At 48.4% G+C, this 21,426-nt stretch overlaps 1 protein-coding gene across 1 annotated transcript in view; it reads left to right on the top strand.

Moving 5' to 3' along the window:
- Positions 1–21,426, top strand: part of LOC140419817 (nuclear factor of activated T-cells, cytoplasmic 4-like) — a 637,302-nt gene that overhangs the window by 550,456 nt on the left and 65,420 nt on the right. The window contains exons 6-7 of the mRNA XM_072503830.1: positions 902–957; positions 14,950–15,076. Coding sequence (XP_072359931.1) covers positions 902–957; positions 14,950–15,076 — 183 coding nt within the window. The remainder of the gene's footprint in view (positions 1–901; positions 958–14,949; positions 15,077–21,426) is intronic.

The following is a 21,426-nucleotide window of genomic DNA, read 5'->3' as shown; positions in this document are numbered from 1 at the left end:
TGAGATTATCCAGCATTTTCTCTTTGGTGTTCTTTCAGAGGTTCATAGATTATCATAGAATTTCCAGTGCAGAAGGAGGCCATTCGGCCCATCGAGTCTGCACCGGCTCTTGGAAAGAGCTCCCTACCCAAGTTGAACATCTCCACCCTATCCTCATAACCCAGTAACCCCACCCAACACTAAGGGCAATTTTGGACACTAAGGGCAATTTATCACGGCCAATCCACCTAACCTGCACATCTTTGGACTGTGGGAGGAAACCGGAGCACCCGGAGGAAACCCACGCACACACACGGGGAGGACGTGCAGACTCCGCACAGACAGTGACCCAAGCCGGGAATCGAACCTGGGACCCTGGAGCTGTGAAGCAACTGTGCTATCCACAATGCTACCGTGCTGCCCTAGGTTCGGTGCAGACTCGATAGGCCGAATGGCCTCCTTCTGCATGGGAGCGACTCTGTGTCCAACAAGGGACGATGAGGCAGAGAGAGAGGTTCAGGGGAAGGAATTCCAGAGCTCGGAAGCCCCAGGCTGTTGGTGGAGCGATTAGAAACAGAGTGGGGAGGTGTTTGCTCAAGGGGCTGGGTTCGGAGGAGTTCGGAGGGTGGAGAAGATTAAGGAGATGGGAAGTTGGCGAGGCTCTGGACGGATTCGAGAGAAAAAAGGTTGAAGATTTTAAAACGCAGGGGTCGCCCGAGAGGGGAGACAGCCGGCGAGCGAGAGGGTGAGGGGGCGGAAAAGGGGGAGGGGGGTGGGGGGGGCTGGTCTGGAGTTTTGGGAGCAGTGCTTTGGCCGGGCCTACGGCGGCAAAGAGGGGCATGGGGATGGACAGTAACATTTCATGGGAGCGATGGTTACGCCTCAAACCCATTCCTCAAACCCATCTCTTTCCTCAACGCAGAAGGCCGGCCGCAGTGGGAGGTCGAGGCCACGGTGGACAGGACAAAGAGCACGGAGGTGAGGGCCGGCGGCCGAACTAATCCCCATCACAGGTGCCATATCCACCAAAGCCTGCAGGGGGCAGGCCAGCACACAGTCAGCAGAATGCGATAAACATTTGGAAGGAGGCCAGCTCACCAAGTCAGCCACCCCCCCCCCCCCCGCACCACCGCATAGTCGACAGAAGAGAATCCTCATCCGATAAGCCACCCAAACTCCCGGGTATCTGTTATTCTATATATAAACCACCCGAACCCCTCGATTAGATTCCAGTCTGTAACTCACTCCCGGGCATCTGTTATTCTATATATAAACCACCCAGACCCCTTGATTAGATTCCAGTCTGTAACTCACTCCCGGGCATCTGTTATTCTATATATAAACCACCCAGACCCCTCGATTAGATTCCAGTCTGTAACTCACTCCCGGGCATCTGTTATTCTATATATAAACCACCCAGACCCCTTGATTAGATTCCAGTCTGTAACTCACTCCCGGGTATCTGTTATTCTATATATAAACTACCCGAACCCCTCGATTAGATTCCAGTCTGTAACTCACTCCCAGGTATCTGTTATTCTATATATAAACCACCCAAACCCCTTGATTAGATTCCAGTCTGTAACTCACTCGCGGGTATCTGTTATTCTCTATATAAACCACCCAAACCCCTCGATTAGATTCCAGTCTGTAACTCACTCCCGGGTATCTGTTGTTCGAGATATAAACTACCCGAACCCCTCGATTAGATTCCAGTCTGTAACTCACTCCCGGGTATCTGTTATTCTATATATAAACCACCCAAACCCCTCGATTAGATCCCAGTCTGTAACTCACTCGCGGGTATCTGTTATTCTATATATAAACCACCCAAACCCCTCGATTAGATTCCAGTCTGTAACTCACTCCCGGGTATCTGTTGTTCTATACATAAACTACCCGAACCCCTCGATTAGATTCCAGTCTGTAACTCACTCCCGGGTAACTGTTATTCTATATATAAACCACCCAAACCCCTCGATTAGATTCCAGTCTGTAACTCACTCCCGGGTATCTGTTATTCTATATATAAACCACCCAAACCCCTCGATTAGATTCCAGTCTGCAACTCAGTCCCGGGTATCTGTTATTCTATATATAAACCACCCAAACCCCTCGATTAGATTCCAGTCTGTAACTCACTCCCGGGTATCTGTCATTCTATATATAATCTACCCGAACCCCTCGATTAGATTCCAGTCTGTAACTCACTCCCGGGTATCTGTTATTCTATATATAAACCACCCAGACCCCTTGATTAGATTCCAGTCTGTAACTCACTCCCGGGTATCTGTTATTCTATATATAAACTACCCGAACCCCTCGATTAGATTCCAGTCTGTAACTCACTCCCAGGTATCTGTTATTCTATATATAAACCACCCAAACCCCTCGATTAGATCCCAGTCTGTAACTCACTCGCGGGTATCTGTTATTCTATATATAAACCACCCAAACCCCTCGATTAGATTCCAGTCTGTAACTCACTCCCGGGTATCTGTTGTTCTATATATAAACTACCCGAACCCCTCGATTAGATTCCAGTCTGTAACTCACTCCCGGGTATCTGTTATTCTATATATAAACCACCCAAACCCCTCGATTAGATCCCAGTCTGTAACTCACTCGCGGGTATCTGTTATTCTATATATAAACCACCCAAACCCCTCGATTAGATTCCAGTCTGTAAATCACTCCCGGGTATCTGTTGTTCTATATATAAACTACCCGAACCCCTCGATTAGATTCCAGTCTGTAACTCACTCCCGGGTAACTGTTATTCTATATATAAACCACCCAAACCCCTCGATTAGATTCCAGTCTGTAACTCACTCCCGGGTATCTGTTATTCTATATATAAACCACCCAAACCCCTCGATTAGATTCCAGTCTGTAACTCACTCCCAGGTATGTTATTCTATATATAAACCACCCTAACCCCTCGATTAGATTCCAGTCTGTAACTCACTCCCGGGTATCTGTTATTCTATATATAAACCACCCAAACCCCTCGATTAGATTCCAGTCTGTAACTCACTCCCGGGTATCTGTTATTCTGTATATAAACCACCCGAACCCCTCGATTAGATTCCAGTCTGTAACTCACTCCCAGGTATCTGTTATTCTATATATAAACCACCCAAACCCCTCGATTAGATTCCAGTCTGTAACTCACTCCCAGGTATGTTATTCTATATATAAACCACCCGAACCCCTCGATTAGATTCCAGTCTGTAACTCACTCCCGGGTATCTGTTATTCTATATATAAACCACCCTAACCCCTCGATTAGATTCCAGTCTGTAACTCACTCCCGGGTATCTGTTATTCTGTATATAAACCACCCGAACCCCTCGATTAGATTCCAGTCTGTAACTCACTCCCAGGTATCTGTTATTCTATATATAAACCACCCAAACCCCTCGATTAGATTCCAGTCTGTAACTCACTCCCAGGTATGTTATTCTATATATAAACCACCCGAACCCCTCGATTAGATTCCAGTCTGTAACTCACTCCCGGGTATCTGTTATTCTATATATAAACCACCCTAACCCCTCGATTAGATTCCAGTCTGTAACTCACTCCCGGATATCTGTTATTCTATATATAAACCACCCGAACCCCTCGATTAGATTCCAGTCTGTAACTCACTCCCGGGTAACTGTTATTCTATATATAAACCACCCAAACCCCTCGATTAGATTCCAGTCTGTAACTCACTCCCGGGTATCTGTTATTCTATATATAAACCACCCAAACCCCTCGATTAGATTCCAGTCTGTAACTCACTCCCGGGTATCTGTTATTCTATATATAAACCACCCGAACCCCTCGATTAGATTCCAGTCTGTAACTCACTCCCGGGTATCTGTTATTCTATATATAATCTACCCGAACCCCTCGATTAGATTCCAGTCTGTAACTCACTCCCGGGTATCTGTTATTCTATATATAAACCACCCAGACCCCTTGATTAGATTCCAGTCTGTAACTCACTCCCGGGTATCTGTTATTCTATATATAAACTACCCGAACCCCTCGATTAGATTCCAGTCTGTAACTCACTCCCAGGTATCTGTTATTCTATATATAAACCACCCAAACCCCTCGATTAGATCCCAGTCTGTAACTCACTCGCGGGTATCTGTTATTCTATATATAAACCACCCAAACCCCTCGATTAGATTCCAGTCTGTAACTCACTCCCGGGTATCTGTTGTTCTATATATAAACTACCCGAACCCCTCGATTAGATTCCAGTCTGTAACTCACTCCCGGGTATCTGTTATTCTATATATAACCCACCCAAACCCCTCGATTAGATCCCAGTCTGTAACTCACTCGCGGGTATCTGTTATTCTCTATATAAACCACCCAAACACCTCGATTAGATTCCAGTCTGTAACTCACTCCCGGGTATCTGTTGTTCGAGATATAAACTACCCGAACCCCTCGATTAGATTCCAGTCTGTAACTCACTCCCGGGTATCTGTTATTCTATATATAAACCACCCAAACCCCTCGATTAAATCCCAGTCTGTAACTCACTCGCGGGTATCTGTTATTCTATATATAAACCACCCAAACCCCTCGATTAGATTCCAGTCTGTAACTCACTCCCGGGTATCTGTTATTCTATATATAAACCACCCAAACCCCTCGATTAGATTCCAGTCTGTAACTCACTCCCAGGTATGTTATTCTATATATAAACCACCCTAACCCCTCGATTAGATTCCAGTCTGTAACTCACTCCCGGGTATCTGTTATTCTATATATAAACCACCCAAACCCCTCGATTAGATTCCAGTCTGTAACTCACTCCCGGGTATCTGTTATTCTGTATATAAACCACCCGAACCCCTCGATTAGATTCCAGTCTGTAACTCACTCCCAGGTATCTGTTATTCTATATATAAACCACCCAAACCCCTCGATTAGATTCCAGTCTGTAACTCACTCCCAGGTATGTTATTCTATATATAAACCACCCGAACCCCTCGATTAGATTCCAGTCTGTAACTCACTCCCGGGTATCTGTTATTCTATATATAAACCACCCTAACCCCTCGATTAGATTCCAGTCTGTAACTCACTCCCGGGTATCTGTTATTCTGTATATAAACCACCCGAACCCCTCGATTAGATTCCACTCTGTAACTCACTCCCAGGTATCTGTTATTCTATATATAAACCACCCAAACCCCTCGATTAGATTCCAGTCTGTAACTCACTCCCAGGTATGTTATTCTATATATAAACCACCCGAACCCCTCGATTAGATTCCAGTCTGTAACTCACTCCCGGGTATCTGTTATTCTATATATAAACCACCCTAACCCCTCGATTAGATTCCAGTCTGTAACTCACTCCCGGATATCTGTTATTCTATATATAAACCACCCGAACCCCTCGATTAGATTCCAGTCTGTAACTCACTCCCGGGTAACTGTTATTCTATATATAAACCACCCAAACCCCTCGATTAGATTCCAGTCTGTAACTCACTCCCGGGTATCTGTTATTCTATATATAAACCACCCAAACCCCTCGATTAGATTCCAGTCTGTAACTCACTCCCGGGTATCTGTTATTCTATATATAAACCACCCGAACCCCTCGATTAGATTCCAGTCTGTAACTCACTCCCGGGTATCTGTTATTCTATATATAATCTACCCGAACCCCTCGATTAGATTCCAGTCTGTAACTCACTCCCGGGTATCTGTTATTCTATATATAAACCACCCAGACCCCTTGATTAGATTCCAGTCTGTAACTCACTCCCGGGTATCTGTTATTCTATATATAAACTACCCGAACCCCTCGATTAGATTCCAGTCTGTAACTCACTCCCAGGTATCTGTTATTCTATATATAAACCACCCAAACCCCTCGATTAGATCCCAGTCTGTAACTCACTCGCGGGTATCTGTTATTCTATATATAAACCACCCAAACCCCTCGATTAGATTCCAGTCTGTAACTCACTCCCGGGTATCTGTTGTTCTATATATAAACTACCCGAACCCCTCGATTAGATTCCAGTCTGTAACTCACTCCCGGGTATCTGTTATTCTATATATAAACCACCCAAACCCCTCGATTAGATCCCAGTCTGTAACTCACTCGCGGGTATCTGTTATTCTCTATATAAACCACCCAAACCCCTCGATTAGATTCCAGTCTGTAACTCACTCCCGGGTATCTGTTGTTCGAGATATAAACTAACCGAACCCCTCGATTAGATTCCAGTCTGTAACTCACTCCCGGGTATCTGTTATTCTATATATAAACCACCCAAACCCCTCGATTAGATCCCAGTCTGTAACTCACTCGCGGGTATCTGTTATTCTATATATAAACCACCCAAACCCCTCGATTAGATTCCAGTCTGTAACTCACTCCCGGGTATCTGTTGTTCTATACATAAACTACCCGAACCCCTCGATTAGATTCCAGTCTGTAACTCACTCCCGGGTAACTGTTATTCTATATATAAACCACCCAAACCCCTCGATTAGATTCCAGTCTGTAACTCACTCCCGGGTATCTGTTATTCTATATATAAACCACCCAAACCCCTCGATTAGATTCCAGTCTGTAACTCACTCCCGGGTATCTGTTATTCTATATATAAACCACCCGAACCCCTCGATTAGATTCCAGTCTGTAACTCACTCCCGGGTATCTGTTATTCTATATATAATCTACCCGAACCCCTCGATTAGATTCCAGTCTGTAACTCACTCCCGGGTATCTGTTATTCTATATATAAACCACCCAGACCCCTTGATTAGATTCCAGTCTGTAACTCACTCCCGGGTATCTGTTATTCTATATATAAACTACCCGAACCCCTCGATTAGATTCCAGTCTGTAACTCACTCCCAGGTATCTGTTATTCTATATATAAACCACCCAAACCCCTCGATTAGATCCCAGTCTGTAACTCACTCGCGGGTATCTGTTATTCTATATATAAACCACCCAAACCCCTCGATTAGATTCCAGTCTGTAACTCACTCCCGGGTATCTGTTGTTCTATATATAAACTACCCGAACCCCTCGATTAGATTCCAGTCTGTAACTCACTCCCGGGTATCTGTTATTCTATATATAAACCACCCAAACCCCTCGATTAGATCCCAGTCTGTAACTCACTCGCGGGTATCTGTTATTCTATATATAAACCACCCAAACCACTCGATTAGATTCCAGTCTGTAAATCACTCCCGGGTATCTGTTGTTCTATATATAAACTACCCGAACCCCTCGATTAGATTCCAGTCTGTAACTCACTCCCGGGTAACTGTTATTCTATATATAAACCACCCAAACCCCTCGATTAGATTCCAGTCTGTAACTCACTCCCGGGTATCTGTTATTCTATATATAAACCACCCAAACCCCTCGATTAGATTCCAGTCTGTAACTCACCCCCAGGTATGTTATTCTATATATAAACCACCCTAACCCCTCGATTAGATTCCAGTCTGTAACTCACTCCCGGGTATCTGTTATTCTATATATAAACCACCCAAACCCCTCGATTAGATTCCAGTCTGTAACTCACTCCCGGGTATCTGTTATTCTGTATATAAACCACCCGAACCCCTCGATTAGATTCCAGTCTGTAACTCACTCCCAGGTATCTGTTATTCTATATATAAACCACCCAAACCCCTCGATTAGATTCCAGTCTGTAACTCACTCCCAGGTATGTTATTCTATATATAAACCACCCGAACCCCTCGATTAGATTCCAGTCTGTAACTCACTCCCGGGTATCTGTTATTCTATATATAAACCACCCTAACCCCTCGATTAGATTCCAGTCTGTAACTCACTCCCGGGTATCTGTTATTCTGTATATAAACCACCCGAACCCCTCGATTAGATTCCAGTCTGTAACTCACTCCCAGGTATCTGTTATTCTATATATAAACCACCCAAACCCCTCGATTAGATTCCAGTCTGTAACTCACTCCCAGGTATGTTATTCTATATATAAACCACCCGAATCCCTCGATTAGATTCCAGTCTGTAACTCACTCCCGGGTATCTGTTATTCTATATATAAACCACCCTAACCCCTCGATTAGATTCCAGTCTGTAACTCACTCCCGGATATCTGTTATTCTATATATAAACCACCCGAACCCCTCGATTAGATTCCAGTCTGTAACTCACTCCCGGGTAACTGTTATTCTATATATAAACCACCCAAACCCCTCGATTAGATTCCAGTCTGTAACTCACTCCCGGGTATCTGTTATTCTATATATAAACCACCCAAACCCCTCGATTAGATTCCAGTCTGTAACTCACTCCCGGGTATCTGTTATTCTATATATAAACCACCCGAACCCCTCGATTAGATTCCAGTCTGTAACTCACTCCCGGGTATCTGTTATTCTATATATAATCTACCCGAACCCCTCGATTAGATTCCAGTCTGTAACTCACTCCCGGGTATCTGTTATTCTATATATAAACCACCCAGACCCCTTGATTAGATTCCAGTCTGTAACTCACTCCCGGGTATCTGTTATTCTATATATAAACTACCCGAACCCCTCGATTACATTCCAGTCTGTAACTCACTCCCAGGTATCTGTTATTCTATATATAAACCACCCAAACCCCTCGATTAGATCCCAGTCTGTAACTCACTCGCGGGTATCTGTTATTCTATATATAAACCACCCAAACCCCTCGATTAGATTCCAGTCTGTAACTCACTCCCGGGTATCTGTTGTTCTATATATAAACTACCCGAACCCCTCGATTAGATTCCAGTCTGTAACTCACTCCCGGGTATCTGTTATTCTATATATAAACCACCCAAACCCCTCGATTAGATCCCAGTCTGTAACTCACTCGCGGGTATCTGTTATTCTATATATAAACCACCCAAACCCCTCGATTAGATTCCAGTCTGTAAATCACTCCCGGGTATCTGTTGTTCTATATATAAACTACCCGAACCCCTCGATTAGATTCCAGTCTGTAACTCACTCCCGGGTAACTGTTATTCTATATATAAACCACCCAAACCCCTCGATTAGATTCCAGTCTGTAACTCACGCGCTGGTATCTGTTATTCTATATATAAACCACCCAAACCCCTCGATTAGATTCCAGTCTGTAACTCACTCCCAGGTATGTTATTCTATATATAAACCACCCTAACCCCTCGATTAGATTCCAGTCTGTAACTCACTCCCGGGTATCTGTTATTCTATATATAAACCACCCAAACCCCTCGATTAGATTCCACTCTGTAACTCACTCCCGGGTATCTGTTATTCTGTATATAAACCACCCGAACCCCTCGATTAGATTCCAGTCTGTAACTCACTCCCAGGTATCTGTTATTCTATATATAAACCACCCAAACCCCTCGATTAGATTCCAGTCTGTAACTCACTCCCAGGTATGTTATTCTATATATAAACCACCCGAACCCCTCGATTAGATTCCAGTCTGTAACTCACTCCCGGGTATCTGTTATTCTATATATAAACCACCCTAACCCCTCGATTAGATTCCAGTCTGTAACTCACTCCCGGATATCTGTTATTCTATATATAAACCACCCGAACCCCTCGATGAGATTCCAGTCTGCAACTCACTCCTTGGTATCTGTTATTCTATATATAAACCACCCAAACCCCTCGATTAGATTCCAGTCTGTAACTCACTCTCGGGTATCTGTTATTCTGTATATAAACCACCCAAACCCCTCGATTAGATTCCAGTCTGTAACTCACTCCCGGGTATCTGTTATTCTATATATAAACCACCCGAACCCCTCGATTAGAATCCCATCTGTAACTCACTCCCGGGTATCTGTTATTCTATATATAAACCACCCAAACCCCTCGATTAGGTTCCAGTCTGTAACTCACTCCCGGGTATCTGTTATTCTATATATAAACCACCCGAATACCTCGATTAGAATCCCGTCTGTAACTCACTCCCGGGTATCTGTTATTCTATATATAAACCATCCAAACCCCTCGATTAGAATCCCGTCTGTAACACACTCCCGGGTATCTGTTATTCTATATATAAACCACCCAAACCCCTCGATTAGATTCCAGTCTGTAACTCACTCCCGGGTATCTGTTATTCTATATATAAACCACCCAAACCCCTCGATTAGATTCCAGTCTGTAACTCACTCCCGGGTATCTGTTCTTCTATATATAAACCATCCAAACCCCTCGATTAGATTCCAGTCTGTAACTCACTCCCGGGTATCTGTTATTCTATATATAAACCACCCTAACCCCTCGATTAGATTCCAGTCTGTAACTCACTCCCGGGTATCTGTTATTCTATATACAAACCACCCGAACCCCTCGATTAGATTCCAGTCTGTAACTCACTCCCGGGTATCTGTTATTCTATATATAAACCACCCAAACCCCTCGATTAGATTCCAGTCTGTAACTCACTCCCGGGTATCTGTTGTTCTATATATAATCTACCCGAACCCCTCGATTAGATTCCAGTCTGTAACTCACTCCCGGGTATCTGTTATTCTATATATAAACCACCCAGACCCCTTGATTAGATTCCAGTCTGTAACTCACTCCCGGGTATCTGTTATTCTATATATAAACCACCCAAACCCCTCGATTAGATTCCAGTCTGTAACTCACTCCCGGGTATCTGTTATTCTATATATAAACCACCCAAACCCCTCGATTAGATTCCAGTCTGTAACTCACTCCCGGGTATCTGTTGTTCTATATATAAACTACCCGAACCCCTCGATTAGATTCCAGTCTGTAACTCACTCCCGGGTAACTGTTATTCTATATATAAACCACCCAAACCCCTCGATTAGATTCCAGTCTGTAACTCACTCCCGGGTATCTGTTATTCTATATATAAACCACCCAAACCCCTCGATTAGATTCCAGTCTGTAACTCACTCCCGGGTATCTGTTATTCTATATATAAACCACCCGATCCCCTCGATTAGATTCCAGTCTGTAACTCACTCCCGGGTATCTGTTATTCTATATATAATCTACCCGAACCCCTCGATTAGATTCCAGTCTGTAACTCACTCCCGGGTATCTGTTATTCTATATATAAACCACCCAGACCCCTTGATTAGATTCCAGTCTGTAACTCACTCCCGGGTATCTGTTATTCTATATATAAACTACCCGAACCCCTCGATTAGATTCCAGTCTGTAACTCACTCCCAGGTATCTGTTATTCTATATATAAACCACCCAAACCCCTCGATTAGATCCCAGTCTGTAACTCACTCGCGGGTATCTGTTATTCTATATATAAACCACCCAAACCCCTCGATTAGATTCCAGTCTGTAACTCACTCCCGGGTATCTGTTGTTCTATATATAAACTACCCGAACCCCTCGATTAGATTCCAGTCTGTAACTCACTCCCGGGTATCTGTTATTCTATATATAAACCACCCAAACCCCTCGATTAGATTCCAGTCTGTAACTCACTCTCAGGTATGTTATTCTATATATAAACCACCCTAACCCCTCGATTAGATTCCAGTCTGTAACTCACTCCCGGGTATCTGTTATTCTATATATAAACCACCCAAACACCTCGATTAGATTCCAGTCTGTAACTCACTCCCGGGTATCTGTTATTCTGTATATAAACCACCCAAACCCCTCGATTAGATTCCAGTCTGTAACTCACTCCCAGGTATCTGTTATTCTATATATAAACCACCCAAACCCCTCGATTAGATTCCAGTCTGTAACTCACTTCCAGGTATGTTATTCTATATATAAACCACCCGAACCCCTCGATTAGATTCCAGTCTGTAACTCACTCCCGGGTATCTGTTATTCTATATATAAACCACCCTAACCCCTCGATTAGATTCCAGTCTGTAACTCACTGCCGGGTAACTGTTATTCTATATATAAACCATCCAAACCCCTCGATTAGATTCCAGTCTGTAACACACTCCCGGGTATCTGTTATTCTATATATAAACCACCCAAACCCCTCGATTAGATTCCAGTCTGTAACTCACTCCCGGGTATCTGTTATTCTATATATAAACCACCCAGACCCCTTGATTAGATTCCAGTCTGTAACTCACTCCCGGGTATCTGTTATTCTATATATAAACTACCCGAACCCCTCGATTAGATTCCAGTCTGTAACTCACTCCCAGGTATCTGTTATTCTATATATAAACCACCCAAACCCCTCGATTAGATCCCAGTCTGTAACTCACTCGCGGGTATCTGGTATTCTATATATAAACTACCCGAACCCCTCGATTAGATTCCAGTCTGTAACTCACTCCCGGGTATCTGTTATTCTATATATAAACCACCCAACCCCTCGATTAGATTCCAGTCTGTAACTCACACCGGGGTATCTGTTATTCTATATATAAACCACCCAAACCCCTCGATTAGATTCCAGTCTGTAACTCACTCCCAGGTATGTTATTCTATATATAAACCACCCTAACCCCTCGATTAGATTCCAGTCTGTAACTCACTCCCGGGTATCTGTTATTCTATATATAAACCACCCAAACCCCTCGATTAGATTCCAGTCTGTAACTCACTCCCGGGTATCTGTTATTCTGTATATAAACCACCCGAACCCCTCGATTAGATTCCAGTCTGTAACTCACTCCCAGGTATCTGTTATTCTATATATAAACCACCCAAACCCCTCGATTAGATTCCAGTCTGTAACTCACTCCCAGGTATGTTATTCTATATATAAACCACCCGAACCCCTCGATTAGATTCCAGTCTGTAACTCACTCCCGGGTATCTGTTATTCTATATATAAACCACCCTAACCCCTCGATTAGATTCCAGTCTGTAACTCACTGCCGGGTAACTGTTATTCTATATATAAACCACCCAAACCCCTCGATTAGATTCCAGTCTGTAACTCACTCCCGGGTATCTGTTATTCTATATATCAACCACCCAAACCCCTCGATTAGATTCCAGTCTGTAACTCACTCCCGGGTATCTGTTATTCTATATATAAACCACCCAGACCCCTTGATTAGATTCCAGTCTGTAACTCACTCCCGGGTATCTGTTATTCTATATATAAACTACCCGAACCCCTCGATTAGATTCCAGTCTGTAACTCACTCCCAGGTATCTGTTATTCTATATATAAACCACCCAAACCCCTCGATTAGATCCCAGTCTGTAACTCACTCGCGGGTATCTGTTATTCTATATATAAACCACCCAAACCCCTCGATTAGATTCCAGTCTGTAACTCACTCCCGGGTATCTGTTGTTCTATATATAAACTACCCGAACCCCTCGATTAGATTCCAGTCTGTAACTCACTCCCGGGTATCTGTTATTCTATATATAAACCACCCAAACCCCTCGATTAGATTCCAGTCTGTAACTCACTCCCAGGTATGTTATTCTATATATAAACCACCCTAACCCCTCGATTAGATTCCAGTCTGTAACTCACTCCCGGGCATCTGTTATTCTATATATAAACCACCCAAACCCCTCGATTAGATTCCAGTCTGTAACTCACTCCCGGGTATCTGTTATTCTGTATATAAACCACCCAAACCCCTCGATTAGATTCCAGTCTGTAACTCACTCCCAGGTATCTGTTATTCTATATATAAACCACCCAAACCCCTCGATTAGATTCCAGTCTGTAACTCACTCCCAGGTATGTTATTCTATATATAAACCACCCGAACCCCTCGATTAGATTCCAGTCTGTAACTCACTCCCGGGTATCTGTTATTCTATATATAAACCACCCTAACCCCTCGATTAGATTCCAGTCTGTAACTCACTGCCGGGTAACTGTTATTCTATATATAAACCACCCAAACCCCTCGATTAGATTCCAGTCTGTAACTCACTCCCGGGTATCTGTTATTCTATATATAAACCACCCAAACCCCTCGATTAGATTCCAGTCTGTAACTCACTCCCGGGTATCTGTTATTCTATATATAAACCACCCAAACCCCTCGATTAGATTCCAGTCTGTAACTCACTCCCGGGTATCTGTTCTTCTATATATAAACCATCCAAACCCCTCGATTAGATTCCAGTCTGTAACTCACTCCCGGGTATCTGTTATTCTATATATAAACCACCCTAACCCCTCGATTAGATTCCAGTCTGTAACTCACTCCCGGGTATCTGTTATTCTATATACAAACCACCCGAACCCCTCGATTAGATTCCAGTCTGTAACTCACTCCCGGGTATCTGTTATTCTATATATAAACCACCCAAACCCCTCGATTAGATTCCAGTCTGTAACTCACTCCCGGGTATCTGTTGTTCTATATATAATCTACCCGAACCCCTCGATTAGATTCCAGTCTGTAACTCACTCCCGGGTATCTGTTATTCTATATATAAACCACCCAAACCCCTCGATTAGATTCCAGTCTGTAACTCACTCCCGGGTATCTGTTATTCTATATATAAACCTCCCAAACCCCTCGATTAGATTCCAGTCTGTAACTCACTCCCCGGTATCTGTTATTCTATATATAAACCACACGAACCCCTCGATTAGATTCCAGTCTGTAACTCACTCCCGGGTATCTGTTATTCTATATATAAACCACCCAAACCCCTCAATTAGCTTCCAGTCTGTAACTCACTCCCAGGTATGTTATTCTATATATAAACCACCCGAACCCCTCGATTAGATTCCAGTCTGTAACTCACTCCCGGGTATCTGTTATTCTATATATAAACCACCCAAACCCCTCGATTAGATTCCAGTCTGTAACTCACTCCCGGGTATCTGTTATTCTATATATAAACCACCCGAACCCCTCGATTAGATTCCAGTCTGTAACTCACTCCCAGGTATCTTTGATTGTATCTCCCGGTGTGTTCTGTGCTCTCACTGTTTACTGAGCTCTCTGTAGTTTCTCTTACTCTGTCCTCCCATTCTGTGCAGTCCCTGATCGTGGCCGAGGTGCCCCCGTATCGTAACCGGACCCTCAGCAGAGCCGCCCCGGTCCTTTTCCTGGTCTGCAACGGCAAGAGGAAACGCAGTCCGTGCCAGGCCTTCCAGTATCTGCCCGGTGAGTGCCCGCCATCGACCGCCATTCGCGTGGACTGCTGCTGACCGTCAGGCTGACTTCACATTGGCGCCATGCCCACTTGCTCATCGCTCCGGCTGAGTCCGGCCAGACTTCCACCACCTCTCCCGCACTCACAGAGAGGGACGGGAGGCTGAGGGACGGGGGGACGGGGGGGGGACGGGAGGTGGGTGAGGGGAGGCTGAGGGAGGGGAGGCTGAGGGAGGGGAGGCTGAGGGAGGGGAGGCTGAGGGAGGGGAGGCTGAGGGAGGGGAGGCTGAGGGAGGGGAGGCTGAAGGAGGAGGGGCGGAGGGATGGGAGGCTGAGGGAGGAGAGTCTGGGGAGGGGAATCTGGGGGAGGAGAGACTGGGGGAGGGGAGACCTGAGGGTTGGGAGGCTGAGGGAGAGAAGGCTGAGGGAGAGAAGGCTGAGGGAGGGGAGGCTGAGGGAGGGGAGGCTGAGGGAGGGGAGGCTGAGGGAGGGGAGGCTGAGGGAGGGGAGGCTGAGGGAGGGGAGGCTGAGGGAGGGGAGGCTGAGGGAGGGGAGGCTGAGGGAGAGGAGGCTGAGGGAGAGGAGGCTGAGGGAGGGGAGGCTGAGGGAGGGGAGGCTGAGGGAGAGGAGGCTGAGGGAGAGGAGGCTGAGGGAGAGGAGGCTGAGGGAGAGGAGGCTGAGGGAGAGGAGGCAGAGGGAGAGGAGGCAGAGGGAGAGGAGGCAGAGGGAGGGGAGGCAGAGGGAGGGGAGGCAGAGGGAGGGGAGGCAGAGGGAGGGGAGGCAGAGGGAGGGGAGGCAGAGGGAGGGGAGGCAGAGGGAGGGGAGGCAGAGGGAGGGGAGGCAGAGGGAGGGGAGGCAGAGGGAGGGGAGGCAGAGGGAGCGGTGGCTGAGGGAGCGGTGGCTGAGGGAGCGGTGGCTGAGGGAGCGGTGGCTGAGGGAGCGGTGGCTGAGGGAGCGGAGGCTGAGGGAGCGGAGGCTGAGGGATGGGAGGCTGAGGGATGGGAGGCTGAGGGATGGGAGGCTGAGGGATGGGAGGCTGAGGGATGGGAGGCTGAGGGATGGGAGGCTGAGGGATGGGAGGCTGAGGGATGGGAGGCTGAGGGATGGGAGGCTGAGGGATGGGAGGCTGAGGGATGGGAGGCTGAGGGATGGGAGGCTGAGGGATGGGAGGCTGAGGGATGGGAGGCTGAGGGATGGGAGGCTGAGGGATGGGAGGCTGAGGGATGGGAGGCTGAGGGATGGGAGGCTGAGGGATGGGAGGCTGAGGGATGGGAGGCTGAGGGATGGGAGGCTGAGGGATGGGAGGCTGAGGGATGGGAGGCTGAGGGATGGGAGGCTGAGGGATGGCAGAGCGAGAGGAGGCAGAGGGAGGGGAGGCAGAGGGAGGGGAGGCTGAGGGAGGGGAGGCTGAGGGATGGGAGGCTGAGGGATGGGAGGCTGAGGGATGGGAGGCTGAGGGATGGGAGGCTGAGGGATGGGAGGCTGAGGGATGGGAGGCTGAGGGATGGGAGGCTGAGGGATGGGAGGCTGAGGGATGGGAGGCTGAGGGATGGGAGGCTGAGGGATGGAAGGCTGAGGGAGGGGAGGCTGAGGGAGGGGAGGCTGAGGGAGGGAGGCTGAGGGAGGACAGTCTTGGGAAGGGGAATGACCAGGTCGCCCTGAATCTGTGCACAGGATGTGGGGCGCCACTACTCCTGAGTGGTGGTAGTGATCTCTCGCCTCCCTCACTCCCTGCCCCCCCCCCCCACTCTGTATTCACCAAAGAGAAGAACTTGGTGGATGATGAGTCTGGGGAAGATGTGTAGAGAGCCTGGGTCACATTGAGATCAAAAGGAGGAAGTATTTAGGGTCTTGAAAAACATTAAGGTAGACAAGTCCCCAGGGCCTGATGGGATCTACCCCAGAATACTGAGAGAGGGAAGGGAGGAAATTGCTGAGGCCTTGAGAGAAATCTTTGTCTCCTCGCTGGCTACAGGGAGGTCCCGGAGGACTGGAGAATAGCCAATGTTGTTCCTCTGTTTAAGAAGGGTAGCAAGGATAATCCAGGGAACTGCAGGCCGGTGAGCCTTACATCAGTGGGAGGGAAATTATTGGAAAGAATTCTTCGAGACAGGATCTACTCCCATTTGGAAGCGAATGGACGTATTAGTGAGAGGCAGCATGGTTTTGTGAAGGGGAGGTCGTGTCTCACTAACTTGATAGAGTTTTTCAAGGAAGTGACAAAGATGATTGATGAAGGTAGGGCAGTGGATGTTGTCTACATGGACTTCAGTGAGGCCTTTGACAGGGTCCCTCATGGTACAGAAGGTGAAGTTGTACAGGATCAGAGATGAGCTGGCAAGATAGATACAGAACTGGCTCTCCCATGTTACTCAGTTCGTCCTTCCTTATCCTCCCATCACTCTGCCTCCCCTTCCCCAGCCTCCCATCCCTCAGGTCTCCGCTCCCTCAGCCCCCAGTCTCCCTTCCTCCAGACTCGCCTCCCTCAGCCTCCCATCTCTCTTCCTCCCAACCATCCGCCTCCCCTCCCTCGGCAACCCCTCCCTCGGAAACCCCTCCCTCGGCATCCCCACCCTCAGCCTCCCTCCCCTCAGCCCCTCTCCCCCAGCCTCCTCGCTCTCTCGGTCTCCCCTCCTCAGCCTCCCCACCCTCAGTCTCCCCTCTCCCCCTTCTCCCCTCCCCTCAGGTCTCCCCTCCTTCAGTCTCCCCTCCCTCAGACTCCTCTCCTAAAGTGTGGTCATGGGGTGCAATGGGTTTTTATTCAGTGACAGGATGTGGGTGACGCTGGCTGACATATCGTGATGGCAGAATGATGGCACAGTGGTTAACACTGCTGCCTCACAGCGTCAGGGACCCCGGCTTCAATTCCGACCTTGGGTCACTGTCTGTGCGGAGTCTGCACGTCCTCCCCGTGTCTGCGTGGGTTTCCTCCGGGGGCTCCGGTTTCCTCCCACTGTCCAAAGATGTGCAGGTTAGGTGGATTGGCCGTGATAAATTGCCCTTAGTGTCTAAAAAGGTTAGGTGGGGTTACTGGGTTATGAGGATAGGGTGAGGGAGTGGGCTTAGGTAAGGTGCTCTTTCAAGGGTCGGTGCAGACTCGATGGGCCGAATGGCCTCCTTCTGCACTGTAGCGATTCTGTGATGATTCTGGTCTTTGATGGTGTTTTTTTTTTAAATAATTTTTATTAAAGGTTTTCATAAAATATCAATAACAAAATGAGAAAGAAAAAAGAACCCAACAGGGTTAAGTACAAAACACAATCTAAAAAAGCAACCCCCCAAACCCCTCCCCCCCGTGCCTAAATAATAAATTAACATTAACACCCCGACTTAACACAACAGGTGTATACACCCCCTCAGACCCTCCAGTGTAAATAACATAAACAAACATAAAGTAAACCCCCCCCCCCCCCACCCCCCGAGCTGCTGCTGCCATTGACCAATGTCTAGCGTTCTGCCAGGAAGTCTAAGAACGGTTGCCACCGCCTAAAGAACCCTTGTACCGACCCTCGCAAGGCGAATTTCACCCTCTCCAATTTAATGAACCCTGCCATATCGCTGATCCAGGATTCCACGCTTGGGGGCCTCGCATCTTTCCACTGAAGGAGAATCCTTCGCCGGGCTACCAGGGACGCAAAGGCCAGAATTCCGGCCTCTTTCGCCTCCTGCACTCCCGGCTCCTCTGCCACCCCAAATATTGCGAGCCCCCAGCCCGGTCTGACCCTGGATCCTACCACCCTCGACACCGTCCTCGCTACGCCCTTCCAAAATTCCTCCAGCGCTGGGCATGCCCAGAACATATGGGTGTGATTTGCTGGGCTCCCTGAGCACCCAACACACCTGTCCTCACGCCCAAAGAACCGGCTCATCCTTGTCCCGGTCATGTGTGCCCTGTGCAGCACCTTAAACTGTATGAGGCTGAGCCTCGCGCACGAAGAGGAAGAGTTCACCCTCCCTAGGGCATCTGCCCACGTCCCCTCTTCGATCTTCTCTCCCAACTCCTCCTCCCACTTATCTTTCAACTCCACCACCGAGGCCTCCTCCTCCTCCTGCATCACCTGGTAAGTTTCCGAGATCTTCCCCACTCCCACCCACCCACCCCCCCGAGAGCACCCTGTCCTGTACTGTGTGTGGCAGTAGCCGTGGGAATTCCACCACCTGCCGTTTGACAAACGCCCTTACCTGTAAGTACCTGAAGGTGTTTCCCGGGGGGAGCCCGTACTTCTCCTCCAGCTCACCCAAACTCGCGAACTTCCCGTCCACAAACAGGTCCCCTAACTTTCGTATCCCTGCCCTGTGTCACCCCGCAAACCCTCCACCTGTTCTTCCTGGGGTGAACCGGTGGTTCCCCCGTAATGGGGTCCACGCCGAGGCCCCAACTTCCCCCCTATGCCGCCTCCACTGCCCCCAGATTTTGAGGGCTGCCACCACCACCGGGCTCGTGGTATACCTCCTTGGAGGGAGCGGCAGCGGCGCCGTTGCCAGCGCCCCCAGACTCGTACCCACACAGGACGCCGTCTCCAGCCTCTTCCATGCAGCCCCCACCCCCTCCATCACCCACTTGCGCACCATCGTCGCATTGGTGGCCCAGTAGTACCCACAGAGGTTGGGCAGCGCCAGCCCCCCCCCCCCCCGTCTAGACTCCGCTCCAGGAACACCCTTCTCACCCTCGGAGTCCCTCGCGCCCACACAAACCCCATTATACTCCTGTTAACCCGCCTGACAAAAGCCTTCGGGATAAACATGGGGAGGCACTGGAACAGGAACAGAAACCTTGGGAGCACCGTCATTTTGATTGACTGCACCCTACCCGCCAGGGACAGCGGCAACGCGTCCCAGCTCTTGAACTCCTCCTCCATTTGCTCCACCAGCCTTGTAAAGTTAAGCCTATGCAGGGCCCCCCAGCTCCTGGCCACCTGGACCCCCAAATATCTGAAGCTCCTCTCCGCCCTTTTTAGTGGGAGCTCGCCAATCCCCCTCTCCTGGTCCCCTAGCTGAACTACGAACAGCTCGCTCTCCCCCATATTGAGCTTGTACCCCGAAAAGTCCCCGAATTCCCTAAGGATCCTCATTACCTCTGGCATTCCTCCCACCGGGTCCGCCACATACAGCAGCAGGTCGTCCGCATAAAGCGACACCCTATGCTCCTCCCCACCCCGCACCAACCCCCTCCAGTTCCTCGACTCTCTCAGTGCCATAGCCACGGGCTCAATCGCCAGTGCGAAGAGCAGGGGGGACAGGGGACACCCCTGCCTCGTCCCTCGGTGCAACCGAAAGTACTCGGACCTCCTCCTATTTGTGGCCACACTCGCCATCGGGACCTCGTACAACAGCCTAACCCACCTGACAAACCCCTCCCCAAACCCGAACCTCTTCAGCACCTCCCACAGGTACCCCCACTCTACCCTATCGAAGGCTTTCTCAGCGTCCATCGCCACCACTATCTCTGCCTCCCCCTCCCTCGCCGGCATCATGATAACGTTCAAAAGCCTCCGCACATTCGCGTTCAACTGTCTCCCCTTCACAAACCCCGTCTGGTCTTCGTGGATGATCTGCGGCACACAATCCTCAATCCTCGTGGCTAAGACCTTCGCCGGCACCTTGGCATCTACATTTAGCAAGGAAATCGGTCTGTAAGACCCACATTGCAGGGGATCCTTGTCCCGCTTCAGGATCAAGGAGATCAGTGCCCGGGACATCGTCGGGGGTAAAGCCCCCCCCCTCCCTTGCCTCATTAAAGGTCCTAACTAACAGCGGGCCCAACAGGTCCATATATTTTTTATAGAATTCGACTGGGAAACCTTCCGGCCCCGGTGCCTTCCCCGCCTGCATGCTTCATCATAGAATTTACAGTGCTGAAGGAGGCCATTCGGCCCATCGAGTCTGCACCGGCTCTTGGAAAGAGCACCCCACCCAAGGTCAACACCTCCACCCTATCCCCATAACCCAGTGACCCCAGCCAACATTAAGGGCAATTGTGGTTACTAAGGGCAATTTATCATGGCCAATCCACCTAACCCGCACATCTTTGGACTGTGGGAGGAAACCGGAGCACCCGGAGGAAACCCACGCACACACGGGGAGGATGTGCAGACTCCGCACAGACAGTGACCCAAGCTGGAATCGAACCTGGGACCCTGGAGCTGTGAAGCAATTGTGCTATCCACTATGCTACCGTGGTGCCCCTATACCTTTGATCAGCTCCTCCAGCCCAATCGTGGCCCCCAGTCCCGCCACCAGTCCCTCTTCCACCTTTGGAAACCTCAATTGGTCCAGGAAGCGGCCCATCCCTCCCTCCTCCCATGGGGGCTCGGATCGGTACAATTCCTCGTAGAAGTCCCTGAAGACCCCATTGATGCCAA

This window comes from Scyliorhinus torazame, chromosome 5, assembly GCF_047496885.1.
Source record: "Scyliorhinus torazame isolate Kashiwa2021f chromosome 5, sScyTor2.1, whole genome shotgun sequence".
Taxonomy (NCBI): Eukaryota; Metazoa; Chordata; class Chondrichthyes; order Carcharhiniformes; family Scyliorhinidae; genus Scyliorhinus; species Scyliorhinus torazame.
Note: the sequence above shows the minus strand (reverse complement) of the source record. Positions and strands in the feature narration are given on the sequence as shown.